The 19,050-nt window shown below is 37.7% G+C and overlaps 1 protein-coding gene across 2 annotated transcripts in view; it reads right to left on the reverse strand.

Annotated features, from left to right (window-relative positions):
• Positions 1-19,050, reverse strand: part of LOC140469212 (probable voltage-dependent N-type calcium channel subunit alpha-1B) — a 624,066-nt gene that overhangs the window by 602,558 nt on the left and 2,458 nt on the right. For both annotated transcript variants that reach the window (XM_072565528.1, XM_072565527.1), the window contains exon 3: positions 13,428-13,567. In XM_072565528.1, the coding sequence (XP_072421629.1) occupies positions 13,428-13,567 (140 nt within the window). The remainder of the gene's footprint in view (positions 1-13,427; positions 13,568-19,050) is intronic.

A 19,050-nucleotide genomic window follows, 5' to 3' on the forward strand; every position in this document is an offset into this window, starting at 1 on the left:
CCTGTGTCTGCATGGGTTTCCTCCCACAGTCCAAAGAAGCACAGATTAGTGGATTGGCCATGCTCAATTATCCATTTTTTTTATTTGTGGGTTGTGGGCGTCACTGGGTAGCCAACGTTTATTGACCATCCCTAGTTGCTCTTCAGAAGCTGGTGGTGAGCTGCCCTCTTGAACATTGCAGTCCACGTGTTGTGGGTTGACCTACAATGCCATTTGGGATGGAATTCCAAGAATTTGACCCAACAACAGAGAAGGAACAGTGATATATTTCCAAATCAGGATGGTTAGTGGCTTTAGGGGAACTTGCAGGTGGTGGTGTTCCCATATATTTGCTGCCCTTGTCTTTCTAGATGGAAGTGGTCGTAGGTTTGGAAGGTGCTGTCTGAGGATCTTTTGTAAATTTCTGCATCTTGTCGTTAGAACACACTGCTGCTACTGAGCATCAGTCGTGGAGGGAGTGGATGCATGTGGGTGTAGTGCCATTCAAGCAGGCTGTTTTGTCATGGATGGTGTCAAGCTTCTTGGGTGTTGTTGGGGCTGTACTCATCCAAACAAGTTGAAAGTATTCTGTTACACTCCTGACTTGTGCCTTGTAGACGATGGACAGGCTTTGGGGAGTCAGGAATGTGTTATTCAGCCACAGTATTCTTAATCTCTGACCTGCTCTTGTAGCTACTAAAGTGCAGGCTAGGCCAGTAGCCTTAGGAAATACAGGGATAGGGTAGGTGGATGGGTCTGGGTGGGAAGATCTTCAAAGGTCAGTGTAGACTTGATGGGCTGATGGGCTGTTTCCACACTGTAGGGATTCTGTGAAATAAGGTATTGATGTAACCTATTCTCATTCTGCAGTTTGCACATAATCCAAAAGCTCTGTTAACAACTTTTGTATTCACAGACTTTTATGATCATTAATAAATCATCCAAAAATTTTTAAGAAGCATTTGGCCAAAAGGTCAGTTTATTTAAAGACTCAAATTGAAAGAGCTCTATGTACAAGATGTGGTTTGGTTTATTATGTATGGCAAAAGAAACCAGACCCATGCTTGCAAAGATGTCAAGGGCAGCATGATGGCTCAGGGCTGCTGTCTGTGTGGAGTTTGCACATTCCCCATGTGTGTCTGCGTGGGTTTCCTCCGGGTGCTCCGGCTTCCTCCCACAGTCCAAAGATGTGCAGGTCAGGTGAATTGGCCATGCTAAATTGCCCATAACGTTCGGTGCATTAGTCAGGGGTAAATATAGGATGGGGAAATGGGTCTGGATGGATAACTCTTCTGAGGGTCGGTGTGGACTTCTTGGGCTGAAGGGCCAGTTTCCATACTGTACGGAATCTAACCTAAAAAAAACTGATTGCAAGTTCAATGCAGTTGGATTCAGTAAGATAGTGATCATGTTATGATGCTAAAAATCTAAAGGTTAGGATCTCAAGATTTGTGATTCATGTCCTACTCAGTGCAATTGTGAATTTGACTTCATTCAATTAAATAGATTTGGAATAAATTGCCATTAGCAGTAAGGACAACCATGAGCTTATTGGATTGTCGTAGAAGTCCAGCAGGTTAATGCCTTTTCTGGAAGTGACCTTGCTGCCCTTCCCTGATTTCCAAGCATGTGACAACTGTTGGTTTTTTTTAACCACTGTCTGAAGAAACTAAGCATACTAAACATTATTTTCAAACCGCTGCACTAAAAAGTCCAATATTAAATCAGGGTGGAATAGATTTGACATTTGATTTGGGCAAAGTACACACAGAAATGACCTCCTCACCAATATCTGGTTCCACTTGGCCAAGGAATCTGGGAGAAAGGAAGTCAATGGGGATTAGAGGAATATTTACCACTGGTTGGAGTCAAACCAAATACAAAGGAAAGTGATTGAGATTCTTGCAGGAATTGTTGCAGGAATTGATTACAGTAGAGGGATAGGCTCAACCATCTCACATAGAATTAAATACTATGCACAGGATAAAAAAAGGCATTCATTACAGCCATTCCTGATTAAGGGCTTTTGCCTGCAATGTCGATTTTCCTGCTCCTCGGATGCTGCCTGACCTGCTGTGCTTTTCCAGCACCACTCGAATCTTGATTCAGTACAATCTTGATTTCTGCTTCTCTTAAACCTGGATTTTCCTTTTATAACTCTATTGGCATAACGCTGTATTCCCCTCTTCATCATATGCTTATCTAACCTCCCTTGTATACATTTATTCCATTCCCTTGAACCACACATATGGTAAGTAATGAGGTCCACATTCTCATCACTGGGTAAAGCAGATTTTTTCCAAGTACCCTGTCTTATTTATTGGTGACTGGTTTCTGTTGATGAGCCATAGTGCTGAGGTGGCACAGTGGCTCAGTGATTAGCACTGCTGCCTCACAGCACCAGAGACCTCAGGAAACTGTCTGTGTGGAGTTTGCCTGTTCTCCCTGTGTCTGTGCCAGATGCTCTGCTTTTATCCCATAGTCCAAAGATGTGCATGTTAGGTGGATTGTAAATGCTAAATTACACATAGAGTTCAGGAATGTGTGGATTAGCCATGGGAAAGATTGAGGGATGGGTCTGGATAGGATGCCTTTCAGAGGGTTGGTGTGGACTTGTTGGGCTGAATGGCCTGTTTCCACACTGTAAGGATTCTATTCTGTTCTAAATGTCAACACTCCCTTATCTCTATTTTATCAAAATGTTTCATTATTTTAATAACCTCTTTTAGGTCAATTTTGGCCTTTTCAGGAGAAAAAGAGTTGCAGGGTGTTTGTGCTTTCCTGACAGGTATATATATGTTTACTGTTCTGATATCATCCTTACAAATCTTTTTAGCATCTTCTGCAGTGCCTTCTCATCCCTTTTACAATATGACATCCAGAAATGTGCACAGTACGAGTGGAGTCTTTCAACACAAGTGTAGCTGGTTCATTAATGAACTTCCTTCCAACCTAAGGTCAGAAGTGAGGACACTTGCCCATGATTGCACAGTGTTTAAATCAATTTGCAATCCTACAGATATTGAAGCAGTCCATATCCACATCCAACAAACTCAGACAACATTGAGGCTTGAGCTGATAATTGGCATTGAGCATTCACATCACGTAAGTGCCAGATAATGACCATATCCAAAAATAAAATCTAACTATCTTCCCTTGAAGGTAGTTCAGTAGTATTACCATCATTGAGTCATCCTCCACCAACCTCTAGGAAATCATGTTGACCAAATATTTAAGTGCACTAGCCACAGTTAAAGTGCGATGACCCGAGCAAGTCAGAGGCTGTGTATTTTAAAGTAAATTAATCACCTCCTGATTCATAAAGATTTTCAGCAGTGTAATGGTACATTCTAAACTTGCCTGACTAAGTGCAGATGCAGCAACATTCAAGATTAAAAATCACATAACACCAGGTTACAGTCCAAAAGTTTATTTGGAAGCACTAGATTTCTGAGTGCTGCTCCTTCATCAACCACCTGTCGAAGGTACAGCGTTCTGAAAGCTAATGCTTCCAAATAAACCTGTTGGTCTATAACCTGGTGTTGTGTGATTTTTTAACTCTGTCCACCCCAATCCAACACTGGTAACTCCAAGTCAACACTCAAGATATTGGACACTATTCTAGCCAAAGCAATGCCCTTGATCATCACTCCATCCAAAACTGATTCAATATGCCTGCAATTATTGTCATTTAACAAGAACAATGCAGCAATTCAGCAAGGGTTCCATGACAGAAACCTACAATCTCCCACCCTCTGGCACTTTGCAGGAGTAGAGCTGGGAGTATGAGAACACCACCACAGTTGGCTTGGAAATATATCACCATTCTATTGCCACTCAACTAAATTTCCACATTCCTTAACCTACAGCACTGTGGTATTACCTTCATAATATGAGCTGGAGTGGATCAAGAAGGCTTAACACTACTACCTACCCAAATGCAATTACTGATCTGCAAAAAATGCTGGCCTTGCCAAAGATACCACACATAGTAAATGTTTAAATATTGAAATAAACTATTGAGTATATTTCTATTTAACAATGAATTATATCAGGAAGGGTTTAAGGTGCTGAATAACACCAAGATGACTTGCCACTCTTCAAAAAAACCAAGAACAATTTTTTTTTTTGCCTGCATTTTCTCCCAGTGGTACCACATGGATCTATGTCAGACTATCCAGATTGTTCAGCTATAATTCTGCTGTAATTCTCTGGGCAGCATACACCTATGAGTACCTGTAGTGTCATGTGGCCTTGGAATCCATACATCCAGCTCAGCTCAGAACAAAGCCAGTTATTTCTTCACACAAGCAAACAAAGGAAAAAGGTATCTTACAAATACATATTGTATTTCGCTTAAAACATGATCAGACAATCCTATTTTTGTGACATAACAAAACCTGGACTATCTTGCACCCACAATTCTTTCATACACAAATGTTCGCTCAACGTCTCTTCTTGTAGCTGGTTCTGTAAATAGGTTGCACTATACCATATGAATCAATATGCATCCTGGTTCAATTTCTGTGCTTCACAACCTTATATGATGCTTCATTACCCTGAGTCTCGGCAAACAAGAAGTGGGCAATGTGGACAGACGTAAGGAAGTGAAGGAGAAGATAACCACATTTCCCATTATTCCCAATTAATATTTAACCTCTGCCCTCTGCAGAGCAATCACTCCAATTGTTCTCATTCCACCACTTCCCCCCATAACCCAGCAAACTTTATTTGCCTCAAGTATCCATCCAATTTCCTTTCAAAATCATTCATTGTCTCTGTTTCCGCCACCACACACACATACAACAATTTTCAGTTCATTTCCACTCCCTGCATGAAAAACTCTTCCACATGTTCCCCCAAATATTTTGCCCAACAGTTTAAATCTGTGAACCCTTGTTATATAAACCAATAGGAACATGTTTTCCTTTTCACCTACGTTTTATATCTACAGGAAGGATGTTGTGAAACTTGAAAGGATTCAGAAAAGATTTACAAAGATGTTGCCAGGGTTGGAGGGTTTGAGCCACAGGAAGAGGCTGACTAGGCTGGGGCTATTTTCCCTGGGGGCTGAGGGATGACCTTATAGAGGTTTAGAAAATCAAAAGGGGCATGGATAGGGTAACTAGGCAAAGTCTTTTCCCTGGGGTGGGGAAGTCCAAAACTATAGGATATAGGTTTAAGGTGAGAGGGGAAAATCTAGAAGGAGCCTGAGGGGTAACTTTTTCACGCAGAGGGTGATGCATGTATGGAAAGAGCAGCAAGAGGAGGTAGTGGAGGCTAGTACAATTACAACATTTAAGAGGCATCTGGAATAGTATATGAATAGAAAGGACTTAGAGGAATATAGGCCAAATGGTGACAAATGGGACTAGATTTATTTCGGATATCTGGTGGGAATGGACGAGTTGGATCGAAGAGTCTGTTTCAGTGCTGTACATCTCTATGACTCGAAAAGCTGGTCATCATCTGATACACCTCTAACAAGTGTCTCCTCATCCCCTTTCTCCGAAGAGAAGAATTCCACTTTTCAACCACGCTGGTAAATCTCCTTTTCACCCTTCAAGGACCCTCAAATCCTTCAAAAAATGTGGTAATCAGAACTGGTCACAATACTCTTGACGCGGCCCGACTAATGTTTTATAAAGTTTTGATATAATGCCCCTTTTATTAGGAAGCCTTATCATAAATCTTAACAATGCAGCTGTAAAATCATTGTATGATCAGACAATCAACATTGTTTTTCCAAAAGTAAAATAATTTTAGGAGGGTGTAACTAATAGGCTAAATGAAAAGGAGCCTGGAGCCTGTAGATAGCATATATTTGAATTCGAAAAAGGCACTCCATGGGGACACTACATAAAAAGGTTAATATGTAAGCTAAAGGCTCATGAAGCTGATGATTATATATTCACTTGAATATATGCACATGGATGGACAATTGATGAACAGACAGAAAACAATGAATAGGAACGAACAGAACAATTTTAAGTTGGAAAGCTGTGACCAGTGGAGTACTACAGTGCTAGAGCCTCAGCTATTTGTGATCTATGTTATTGACTTGGCCAAAGAGTAATGTAGTCAAGGTTGTTGATGATACAAAGCTAAATCAGAATGTCTGGACTTACAGAAGAAAAGAAGACTGCAAGTTAAATAGCTTAAGTAAATGGACAATGAGGTGGGAGATAGGGAACTGTGAGGTTATTCACTTTGGAATTTAAAAAAAAAGCATTTTTTTCGGAAGGAATGGAACACTTAAATTTTAGTGTTCAGAGACACAGGAGTATACTCACACAAATACAGTTTAGCAATTAACAAGGCAAATGGAAAATGGCCTTTCTTGCAAGGGACTTGGAGGACCAGAATAACTAAGTCTTGCGACAATTTTAAAGGGTATTTATAAGAATGGACGAGACAGTATCTCCAGGATCTTTACTTGCTGTCATAGCCTCCACTGCCACTCCTAGGTAGCAAGAACTCCCATGTCAGCACCATTCAGTCCAGGAGAAACTCTGGGATCCTATCCACTCAGCAGGATATCGACTTCCTTCTGTCTGCCATGTCCTGGACAAATGTCAGGATCTATGTAGGGCTGCTCCAGACTGACAGTGCTTGTCTGAAAGATGGCCCAAGCACACGGGATGCCATTATTTTGGCAGATATCACTGAGTGGCAAATTGTTCCAGGAACGGTGTACGGTAAGATGGGGCAGAAATCAAATGTGAAAGAAGCCATAGGAATGTGGTAGGTGTTAAATGGGGCAAGTTTGGTAAGATATGGGTGGAAAACTCACCAGATCTCCTATGAACAAACCCTTTAAAAAAGAATTCACACAACCTAGATTTAGCCAAAAAGATGTAACATTTAGCCCTATATGACAGATCTAACAGTTTTACATTTTAATCCATTATTACTGAATAAGCAAGTGCCTCTTAAAAGCCTCATTTGCACCGTAGCTGTAAATTTAGCCTTGTTCCCAGTTGCTAATTTATTGTTGTTTCACATTAAACTGCACAGTATTAACAGTGTGAAATAACTTCTTCCAAATTACATCAAAGGAGAATCAATCACCACCTGATGACTTTTTGAAACCCGGTGCAATAGAGGTAGGGTTAGTGCAGGTTGGAATAAATATAATGGAACTCTATTCATGAAGGACTGAGTAATTGTTCTGGATTTGGCTCCTAGGTTTCTAACTACACACCTTTGATTATACTATGAGAGGTTTACAATCATACAAGCTTCCTAAATATTGGATTCCCAGTCATTATACTGCTCTGTGAATGACTGTGAGTTTATTATATTTTACTGCAATCAATAATATTTCCACACGTAGTTCATAGATAATTGACTACACACAATCGGTTTCCTCTATGATATTAGCTTTCATTATTTACTATGAATGTTGGATCTCCCACACACAATATTCTATGTTTACAATTGACTTTCAAAGAAATCTCATTCTTGGTGGAAACCATATTGGGATCAATATGTGGGTGTTCATACTGCTCATGAACATAATGCAATAATTCTCATCTGATTTCACAAAGTACAAGTGACCTTGTAGCTCTACCCTTATCCACCAAGAAAGCTGCAAGTCTGAAACAGATATCACTTGTGCTTTCTTGTACTACTGTTTTAGTCATGAAATACAGCTAGCAGCTTTTAAATGAAGCACACAATTCCCAATTTTCTATTAATTGTTTTTACTTCCCAATATTGTGAAGCAAGAGTCTCAGAGAAATAATAGAAATGAAGTAAAGGTTTCTACAATGCACACTGACTATTAAAGAAGGGAAAATATTTTTGGGGGGTTTCTTGCTGAATTTTCTTCCTTCCAAGTAGTTTATCATTCAATTCACATCACACCTCTTCTGCTGGTCCAATAAAAATATATGATTCAGTAACAGTAAATTATGTATAAGAACCCACATCCTAATGCATTGCACCACTAGACTGCCTAGCTTCCTAACAGCATATTGAAAATATAGATCTGAAAGACAGGAAATGGGCAGATTCCTGAAATGAGTTATGATTATCGAGAATAAGGCAGAATGCGAGACTAATTGTTTTTTGGAGGTTTGGGTAAGGAATCAAAGAAACAAAATCCTAACAATATTATGAAAATTATGAAAAATTCAGTGTTTTCCTGTTCCACTGCATTTTGTATTCAAATCAATTGCTTCAATTGAGGGCAATGCAAATTCCCCCAATATCTCCCAATAATAGTTTCTCTCTTTCCTGCCTCAAGCACAGTTCCACAGGCTGTACAACAGTATTTCAGAACATTCGAGGTGCTGCATTTTGGGAAAGCAAATCTTAACAGGATTTATACACTTAATGGTAAGGTCCTAGGGAATGTAGCTGAACAAAGAGACCTTGGAGTGCAGGTTCATAGCTCCTTGAAAGTGGAGTCGCTGGTAGATAGGATAGTGAAGAAGGTGTTTGGTATGCTTTCTTTTATTGGTCAGAGTATTGAGTACAGGAGTTGGGACACCATGTTGTACAGGACATTGGTTAGGCCACTATTGGAGTATTGCGTGCAATTCTGGTCTCCTTCCTGTCGGAAACATGCTGTGAAACTTGAAAGGGTTCAGAAAAGATTGACAAGGATACTGCCAGGGTTGGAGGATCTGAGCTACAGGGAGAGGCTGAACAGGCTGGAACTGTTTTCCCTGGAGCATCGGAGGCTGAGGGGTGACCTTATAGAGGTTTACAAAATTATGAGGGGCATGGATAGGATAAATAGACAAAGTCTTTTCCCTGGGGTTGGGGAGTCCAGAACTAGAGGGCATAGGTTTAGGGTGAGAGGGGAACGATATAAAAGAGACCTAAGCGGCAACGTTTTCACGCAGAGGGTGGTACGTGTATGGAATGAGCTGCCGGAGGATGTGGTGGAGGCTGGTACAATTGCAACATTTAAGAGGCATTTGAATGGGTATATGAATAGGAAGGGTTTGGAGGGATATGGGCCGGGTGCTGGCAGGTGGGACTAGGTTGGGTTGGGATATCTGGTTGGCATGGACGGGTTGGACCGAAGGATCTGTTTCCATGCTGTACATTTCTATTTGACAGCTCAGTTGGCTGGATGTCTGATCTGCAATACAGCCTGATGCCAACAGTGTAAGTTAAATTCTTACATTGGCTGGGGTTGCCATGAAGGACTTGCTTTCTCAAGCTCTCCTCTCGCGTGACGTGTGGCATTAATCTTCCGCCAGTTTCCTCTTTCTAATGGTTCAGAAGGATTGTGATAATTTCAGCCATTGCTTCTGTGTGTGACTCGGGAAGCCAATTGTCTCACAAAAACAAGCACAATGTATTTTTTAAAAGATTAGAAAGAAAAATGCACAGATTGATTCAAACAATCAAATGTACATCTAAAGCCCTTCAGGCCAGAGCTTCCATCAGATCAACCCCCTCACTAATATCGCTCAGACTCTTGAGCGTAAGCTGAAGCACTAATATGATGCAGACTGTCTACATGACAAAACATCTTTACAGATGTAATTGTGTTTGGGATTTCAACATCAAAATGCACATTAATAAGGAGTCAGGTGTGTTGCTGTCAAACTTGCAGAAGCTACAACAGCAAACACTTAGGATAGGGCCGTATGGTGGCGTAGTGGTTAGCACTGCTGCCTTGCAGTGTCAGGGACCCAGGTTCAATTCCACTCTCAGGCAATTGTTTGCTCTGGTTTCTTTCCACAGTCCAAAGATGTGGAGTGTGTGAGCAAGGTGGATTAGCCATGGGTAATATGGGGAGGATGTTCTTTAATGGGTCAGTGTGGGCTAAATAGCCCGCTTCCACACTGTAGGGATTCTAAGAAACAAGGCAACAAATTGTAAGTTCATTTCAGATCAAACAGAACCTGAGTTTTTGTGACAGCAAGTGCTCATCTCTAGTTATAAGTTGGCAAAACATAAAATTTCCAATATATTTAATGTGCAAGTTGCTGTTAAAATAGCCTCAGTTCCAAAAAAAGTCAAATTTGGCTCAAAATATTAATTCTGTTTCTCTCTCCACAGATGCTGCCTGACCTGCTGAGTTTCTCCAGCACTTGCTGTTTTTATTGCATCCACAATACTTTCTAACTGCACCGTCACACAGAATAATATTCTGCATATTTGAAAAAGAGTCCAAAAGAGTGAGAAAGTGATTTTGTCTGAAGTTATCTTGTCAGTCTCAGAAATGGGATGTCAAAGGAAGAGGGGGACTTCTCCATTATTGTGTTTCCAGATTAGTTTTAGATTCTACAGAAGAAGTGACCAATGTTGCCAAACATTATTTTGAAACCAAAAGCATGTGATTCATAAAATATTAACAAATTCACAGCATTAAAAAATTGTTCTATTAATTGGTGTTTAATGAAAATGAACAATTCAAATATAATATTCAGCCATTGAATATGAAAGGAAATTTTCTTCAGCAACAAACCAAGCCCTGGGTCTTTTAGATTTTCTACAGTCATTCAGTGAGATATCGATCTTTATCTAAGGCTAAAATACTAAATTTACTTTCCCAATTAGCACATTCGCGTACCGGATCTAGATAATGCGTCTGTCACCAGTGGCCAGAATGCAAAGCCATTCCTGAAAGATTCTGTCAGTTTAGCTAGTGTCCAATTGGATAAATGGATTTCACACATCTAATTGGACACCTGCTTCCATGATAAACACTTTTTAAAAAATTTTCCAGTAGCAGTGCTTTGAACACTTGCATTGAAAAAATCTGTTTGATCTTTGAGTACACGAAAACCAATCAGAGTTACTGCCTTCTATCAACAATGAATTTGGGGGTGTGAGGAAAAAGCAGTTCAATAGATTCAGCTGATCCGAGCAAGGTGCCTGTCAGAATTGTATCATGTATCAGTTGCTGAGGTTTCTTTATTAACCATTAACACATTTGCAGAGTGCACTTATTCAATGTTCACTGCAGGGCATCACACATCATTTGTGTGTTTTAATACAAATCGAAGCAAAAGTACATTTCTCTCATCTTTAGGAAAATAAATCGTTGCTTAAATTAGACAAAATGAACAGCTAATGTAAACAATTTCAAGACAGTTTTATTGAAATTCTTCAGCAGATTCTTTGTGTTGACCTCATAGATTAGAATACTCAATTGTTTAAGGCAATAAAAATAATATGTTTTATTGAAATATGTCTCATTCTAAATTCATTGAATCACAATGATCATTTATTGTGACTTGTTAAAATGATTCAAGTGTTAAGTTTAGTTCATTAAAAAGAAAAAGAATTAGAAAGAAGTGAGGTGTCGACTGTAAGGACAGATTGTCAAGGCTGCAGTGACAGTCCAACTCACTGAACTTATAAACATTGACAGCACTGAATGACAGTGATTGTTTTTCAAATACAATGGATATTGTCATAAACAAAAAAAAGCTAGTTACTCATTGTCCATATTATGCATTATTCTTCCTCACTAAAGATAAATGTGGGCCATTTTGTGAAATTAATTTGAGAGATAAAGCTCCAGCCATCAGTGAGAGTATTCTCTGCTCAACCCCTAATTGTTATTAATATATCTAGCTAGATTTTAAGCTTTTAAATTCTTCTAAAGGATATGGGTGGCACAGGTGTGGCCAGTATTTGTTTCCTGTCCTTAATTATCCTTGAACTGAATGATTTACTCAACCATTTTGAAAGTCGCATTGCTCTGGATCTGGAGTCACAGGTCACAGGCAGCAGGTAAAGGCAGCAAATTTCCTTCCCTGAAGGACATTAGTGAATCAAATGAATCTTTAAAATTGTCTATAATAGTTAAATGGCCACTTGATAAGAGTGAACAATTTCAGAATTTTTGTGAGTTGAATTTAAATTCCATGGCTGCCATGTCAATTAGTCGTCTAGTGACATTACCACTATGTCACAAATCTAATGAAAAGCAATATTTTAAGAATGTACTCAAACTACCATTAAACCATCATGCCAGAATGAACAGTTCTTTTAAGTGTGGGTGCAGGTAGGCTAATGAACTGAGCACTAACTGGGACATGCCCCAAAATCACAACCAGAACTATGAAATTTGCAATATCCAGCATGCATTGTAGCATGTCAGTTCAAAATGCGCCATTCAAAATCAATCACAGGTTTAGAAGACAATTGCAGAGTACTTGAAGCAAAGTTCCATGGTATTAAGCAACTAAGGTCTGAAATTGTGATGGGTTGGTATTGACAATTCAATAAGGTTTTCAAAATCATATCTGCTGCTATATTTATCTTCAGTGCACACATTTTAATGTGTATACCTTATCATTATATTTACTTATCAGCAAGTAGACCCTAAAATATTTCAGAACTTTTCACTGCAGTTAAAGTACATTGCACAATGTGTCCCAATTTGTGGAAGTGTCACATTGAACAAAATGTAACAAAATGCATTACAAAATGCAGAGTGAATGTTTAACTGGCTGCTGAATGTATGTGACTTAAATTGAAATAATCTTCTTTGATTGGGGTACCTTGCTTCCTTTTAATTCTTTTCTGACCTTTTGAAATGTTTCATTTAACACTTAATTTTCCAATCCTCACATGTCCTGCTCAAAACTTTTAACAGATGATCTTAATACAATAGTGCATAGGTACTGCATTCTGGTATGTATCAAAACTCTACTTTGTCAATATTTTATTGTTAAACTACACTATATCAAGCAATCTACAGCCTTATTGCAAACCACCTTCTTTTCTATCATCATAAATTAACTTGAAATCCATTTTAAGTTAGAAAACTTTGATTCTTCAATTTTGATGTAACATTATCACTTTCATACAAGAAAGCATAGGTGAACAGCCACAATCTAGGCAATAACTAGGAATGCAATGCTATAGCCGATGGAACATGCTCCTAGATCAAAAAATACAGTACACTATATTTTCGCAATCTTTTGAAGTAATTTTGCGGGCAGGTTCAGAAATTTGAAGACATTTCCACACAAGCTCAATTTTGCCATTACACCACAGTAAAAAATATGCTGCAATAGCTACCTGTGGGTGAGTACACAGCAGAACCTCCATTAGCATCCACTAATATGAAGGGGCCCCGTAGTAGATTATTAATAACTGGAACATAATTGAAAATGTCCCAGTCTTGATATTGTATATTATGATATTGCAATGTTTTAGGCACTAAGGCAAAGATTAATATGCACATACAAACAGATCGATACTTATTCATTAAGTAAAAGAAATTAAATAAAAACAAACAAACCAGTGCCATGAAATATCCTGAGAATCAACGAGATGATATTTGAGCTAACAGAAATGTAGGTGATGGAGTTCCATTGCATCGTCTACAACAAATCCCCCTTGCATAGTAATAAACCTTCTAATTTCAAAATGGCTCACATTTCAAAATTTCATCTGGTAAACACTTGGAATCAGTTATTATAACAATTGTACTACCAGTGTGATATTTTTCAACAACTTACCCTGTGAGAACCACCACAAAATCCATCACGTTCCAGCCATTTCGTAGGTAAGAACCTTTATGAAAAGCGAATCCAAGAGCAATAATTTTGATGCCAGCTTCAAAGCAAAATATTCCAATGAAATAAGGCTCAGTGTCATCCTGTAAAAATAATATACAGCAAGGAGAAAGGTCAACTTATCTGTTGACAATAACATTGTTCAAATTATTTGGTCAACAACCAAAAATAGGTTTCACAATTTATACGAAGTATTCTTTTTATTATAATTAATTAGAATGTTTTTGTGTTGTCTAATTACCAGCTCAAGCTTGTTTTACTGGAAAGGTGAAATATGGAAAACAGAGTTCAGATTAATTATAAAAATGGTCACCAATAAATATAACTGAAGTCATACATGAACAGATGTTACAGTTGACAATAATAGAAAACAATATTGGGAGACTTTTATCAAAATCACAGTGGTAGCACTACCTCTTTTGCAATGAAGTCTCAAAGCCATTATAGTCAAAGTCTTACAAACGATTTGGTTCCCTGAATCTCGCTGATCAGATTCAATTTTCAATCTAAGCGGTTAGCTCTCAGTTCTACTGACAATATGAATGTTACAACTGCTGGTGATGCCCCACAGCCAATGAGATAAATAGCCAGTACCCAAGCTTTTGAACACTATCCAATACTGGGAAATGAACAAGCGAGGATGTTAGCGGAAGACTGAAATAGATTCAATTGTGCTGTCATCCATATTGCAACACTCAGCCAATGCAATACCCATGCCTACATCCAAAGATTTCAACCAGGTTAAAGTAGCTGTACCCAGCTGAGAATTAGTACCTTCAAGATAGTAGAGGTGAAAATTTGGTTATAGTAACATTTAAAAAAACACAATTGTTTGGTGGCCATTAAACCCAGCAGCATGTATTAGGATTCAGCACAGCAGTCTATTTAGGCTTGTGCTATATGTTTTCAAATGTGTTTTTTCTTAAAATATAACATTAAAAAGACATCTGGATGAGTTTATGAGTTGGAAGGGTGTCGAGGGATTTGGACCAAATGCTGATAAATGGGGTTAGGTCTGATTGGGATGCCTATTCAGTGCAGAAATTTCCTACATCATACTTGTAATATCACAAAGAGACTTTGTTAAGTACATCTAAGAGTTAATAGGCAAGTGTGAACAGAAATTAAATATGGAAGGTGAATTACAGTTTCAAAAACAGAACATATTGATAAACAATACTGAAAAACAGTCATGATTTGGAGATGCCGGTGTTGGACTGGGGTGTACAAAGTTAAAAAAAATCACATAACAGGTTATAGTCCAACCACCTGATGAAGGAGCAGCACTCTGAAAACTAGTGCTTCCAAATAAACCTGTTGGACTATAACCTGGTGTTGTGTGATTTTTAACTGAAAAACAGGTTCTCAACACTCTGTTCCTTCTAACATTTCTTCAATTTCCCCTCCTCAATTTTTCAATTCAATTGTCTTCTCTTTTATCGATCCTTCAAGATTAACAACATTCTGCAGCTGAGGGCTAGCTAGACAATCCAAAACATGCTTCACTTTCCTGCGTCATCTGTTGGGGGGGCACAAGAGTGATCCAAGTCTTTCAATGTTACCACTTGCCTTGTAGGGATGTACTTGGTGCATGTTTTAACCTGTCAATGGCCGTCTCAAGTACAGAAACAAATTGTGGAAATATCAGGCAGTAACTGATCTGCTAATATGCCTACAAATCAAAATATTACACTATGAACACAATACCACAGAATTATTTGAAAGCTGCAAGGCTACAAATGACTACATTTTAGTGGTGTATAGGTGCATTTTAATGCAATCATAGAATCCTGCAATTTGAATTCAGAGTAAGGACCTAGCAGGATGATAATTCGTTGGTGAGAAGCATTACTTTGCACTCCTCTGGTGTCAAATCAGACTTTCACACCCAGTTGTAGTCCTTAATGTTTGCATTAACACAAAGGCAAAGATGATTTGCATTAATGCTAAACTTGCCGTGGGAATGAGTTGAGATGCTGGTGTTGGACTGGTGTGTACAAAGTTAAAAATCACACAACACCAGGTTATAGTCTAACAGGTTTAATTGGAAGCACACTAGAAGGACTGACACTTCAAAAGCTAGTGTGCTTCCAATTAAACCTGTTGGACTATAACCTGGTGTTGTGTGATTTTTAACTTTGCTATGGGAATGCATCCTTAATGTAAGACATCTCCAATGCATCATTTTTGTTTAAAAGTTGACTTTCACCTCCAGTTTTGTTCAGAGATTCATATAGGGGGATGAACAGGATCAGATTCCTAACATTTTTCAGGAAGATTAATTAAACTTCCCCAAGAAGTTTGAACCATGTTACAAGGATATTTCAGATTGAAGCCAAATAATTCTACATAGAAAATGTGGCACTTACATATTTAGTTTAGAAATTCCATGTCTTGGAAGAAAATATCTACTTGTGAGATACTGCAGCTTTACAAGGCATATTTCATTATAAACAAAAACAGAAAGTGCATAAAATATTCCAAAGGTCAGACAGCAGCCTGGGAGAGAGAAACAGTGTTCCATATTGAAGCTCTAATAAAAAATAAGCTGAGAGTTTCTAGCTTTTTTTTGTTTTGGATTTCTATCATTTCACATTATTTTGTTTGGTTTAATTACAAATAGATTGTTAGATGCTTAACAAAGCAACTACCACTATATTTCAGGAATTGTACTTAAGGATAGCACCAGCTGTTGTGGCAAAAAGGTAAGCATAACTGGACTCCTACAGTTCTTGCTGATGATTCTTTCTTAAACCATCATGCTACTTCTGGTCTGCTTACAATAACATTGTGGAATCATGAATTATTCATAAGTTGATGTGCAGTGAAAAGATTTGTTTTTGAAAAAATGGAATGCAGATTTTTTTTCAGGGTCCTTTACACACCCTATTAATTTAAAGAAGTAGATATTTAGCAGGGCCTTTACTTAGCTAAATGGTATGACGTTGCCAGTTACTATATGTAAAATACATCACAAGATATTATGTATGTTTTTGCTGTACATTTGGCAGAAACATCTTAAGGCCAAGGTTTATACTTTGAATTGTATGGCAAATAACATTTTCAAAATTAACAATTTTGTTATTTGAAAAGCCTTTCCTTCAATAAAAACATGAAGGAATCAGAGTGGCACAAGAAAGCTTTACAGCTAGCAAGAGGCAGTTCCACTGGGTGCAGGGGTGAATGGTAAAAACACAGAGCTTCCTGCTGCTCAGTCAAGCCATGGAGTAAAAACATTGCCAGAAAAATGTCAGGTAGGATTAGCTTTGCCATTATGGTACAAAATATCCATCCTACTAACTACCCATTTCATGCTCTGGACACAAGCCATCTGTACACATTCTGACAGAAGTACAAGGCTGGGGCAGACTATTGTTGCAAGTGAAAATACTTCAATAAAAGTGAATGCAAACAGAAGAAGACAGTTCTTCAATTACTTTACCATCCAGAAATACCAAATTCATCAATTAAGTTTCAAACAATGATTAATTTCATTTCTACAATCTGTGAACTAACAGGCATTAGATGAAGTACACAATTTCATCTTGAGATACCTTTCTTGAAATACTTAATATGAATCATAACTTAGCTCACTTGGATATGCCAAATGACACATGAAAATTGTAAAATATTTTGCCATTAAAGTTTTTCTACAAGTTAATAAGTAATTTCAGCTGTGCAACTGTATAAAAATGGAACTAATGATGGATTCAGTATAATCAGTAATTTATTTTTCAAAAATATAGGTTTAATTCTAATTAATTTATCTGGCCATAATCACTTAGTACTTCCTGTGCCTTTGCTATGAAAAGTAATCAATAAGCCATTTGATGTGCTCTGATTAAACTACAGTATATAGAGGTGAGCTCCATCCACCTTAGTAGAACAGTATGTCAAGGGATTATAGGTTTGGTTGATAAACTCCATTCAGACAAATTTCAAAAAAACTAATTTCAAATGTTTTATAAATCAGTTTAAATGGTTACTGCCTGAGGCACATTAATCAAGGGTTTGCACAAATAAACAAGCTGATATTTCAACTCTTCCCAGTTATGGAATTAATAAATATTCTGATATTCTTGTTGCTGATATTCATGAAGTTAAGTGTGCAAAGTAATGTAACACCAGATTTTCCTCCTCTTCATTCCTTCCATTGATGATAATGAGTTATGCTGGAGTACAGTTCCACAAGATGGTATCTCAGCCAATAGTGCATTCTTCATTGTTTAGCCTGATACTAGACAAGATAATGTATTAGAATGTGGGTATATATCAACGTCAACCATGTTCTCACCAGTTTCCATATATGTGCTTTTTCCAGCAAATATCTAGGAATTAGAAACAAGAATCCTGGTCCTCCTCCTCTAACCAAAGCACTCCAAAGTTCTTCACTTTTAGCTAACAGAACCCATACTGGGGCTGACACTTTATAGATGGAATGGGCCAGTTATACACCACCTTTGCCAAATGAGTCATTAGGGAGCATAGGTTTTTTTTAAACCGTCTGTAGTGTTAAAGGTTGATTATGAAATTGATTAACCATTGTAAAAGAAAATGATACTTCATGTGTAATTTGTGTTTTAGTGAAATAATTAGATTACAGTTACTGGAGAGATTGATATTTTGATTGGCTCAGAACAACTATAAAACCTTTGAATAAATATGTCTCAAGCAGAGATCCTTAGTTTCTGTCAAATTAATATGGCAATAATTAAATCTTACATTTGCATTTGTATGAAGGTTGTAGTTGATCTTCACCTTTGTAGCACTAAGTTCTACTTTGATCAACAGCAACATATGACAAGAACTATACTTTTAGAAAAACAAATTGGTGCCTTCTCATTCTTAATTGCTCAATTAAAGCACAATTATGTGTCTCAGTGAATAATGTGCCATAGGTTAGATTCTAACCAGGTTAGATTCCATTGTATGGAATAGTTTTTTATGTCACATTTCCTACAGTCATGCAATAATAAAAATCTTCAAATTGGCAATGCAGAAATAGGCATTATTTGAAATCAATTTGAGAATTGGGGCCTGGTTACTCAGTATAATCAATTCAGAAATTTTGTGAGCCAATTGAGCAATGTTTGCATGTGTCACCAAAATATCAATTCTTAACTTTCAAAAGAAACCACTTTTTTTATTATTGTTATTTGCATATGATTTGAGCTTTTCATAAACCATTTAACAGTGCTCCAGAATCAGGAAGAAAATATTTTTCCCACTTGTTGCTTACATGATGAACGCATCAGAGTACTTCACTATTTTCACATGCTTGATGTGATTGTGTCTCAAATTACAAACACTTGTTTTTTTTTCAAAAATGGCTTATTGTATTTTCTATGCAAACTGCCATCTTCTGCCTAAAGTGGTTATTCATAACTATTAGGTGATCTTCCAAGTGAACCTCTTTTCACTTAAATTGAGACAAAAGATAAAGTCTTTATATTTTGAATCGATACAACTTAGAACACTGAAACCCACATCTCCTCACAACCTTATAAAACTTCAAATGAGCATGTTTCTATTTTATAGCTGGATTCACAGGAAAACGTTTTAAGAA

Source organism: Chiloscyllium punctatum, chromosome 49 (genome assembly GCF_047496795.1).
Source record: "Chiloscyllium punctatum isolate Juve2018m chromosome 49, sChiPun1.3, whole genome shotgun sequence".
NCBI classification, from domain to species: domain Eukaryota; kingdom Metazoa; phylum Chordata; class Chondrichthyes; order Orectolobiformes; family Hemiscylliidae; genus Chiloscyllium; species Chiloscyllium punctatum.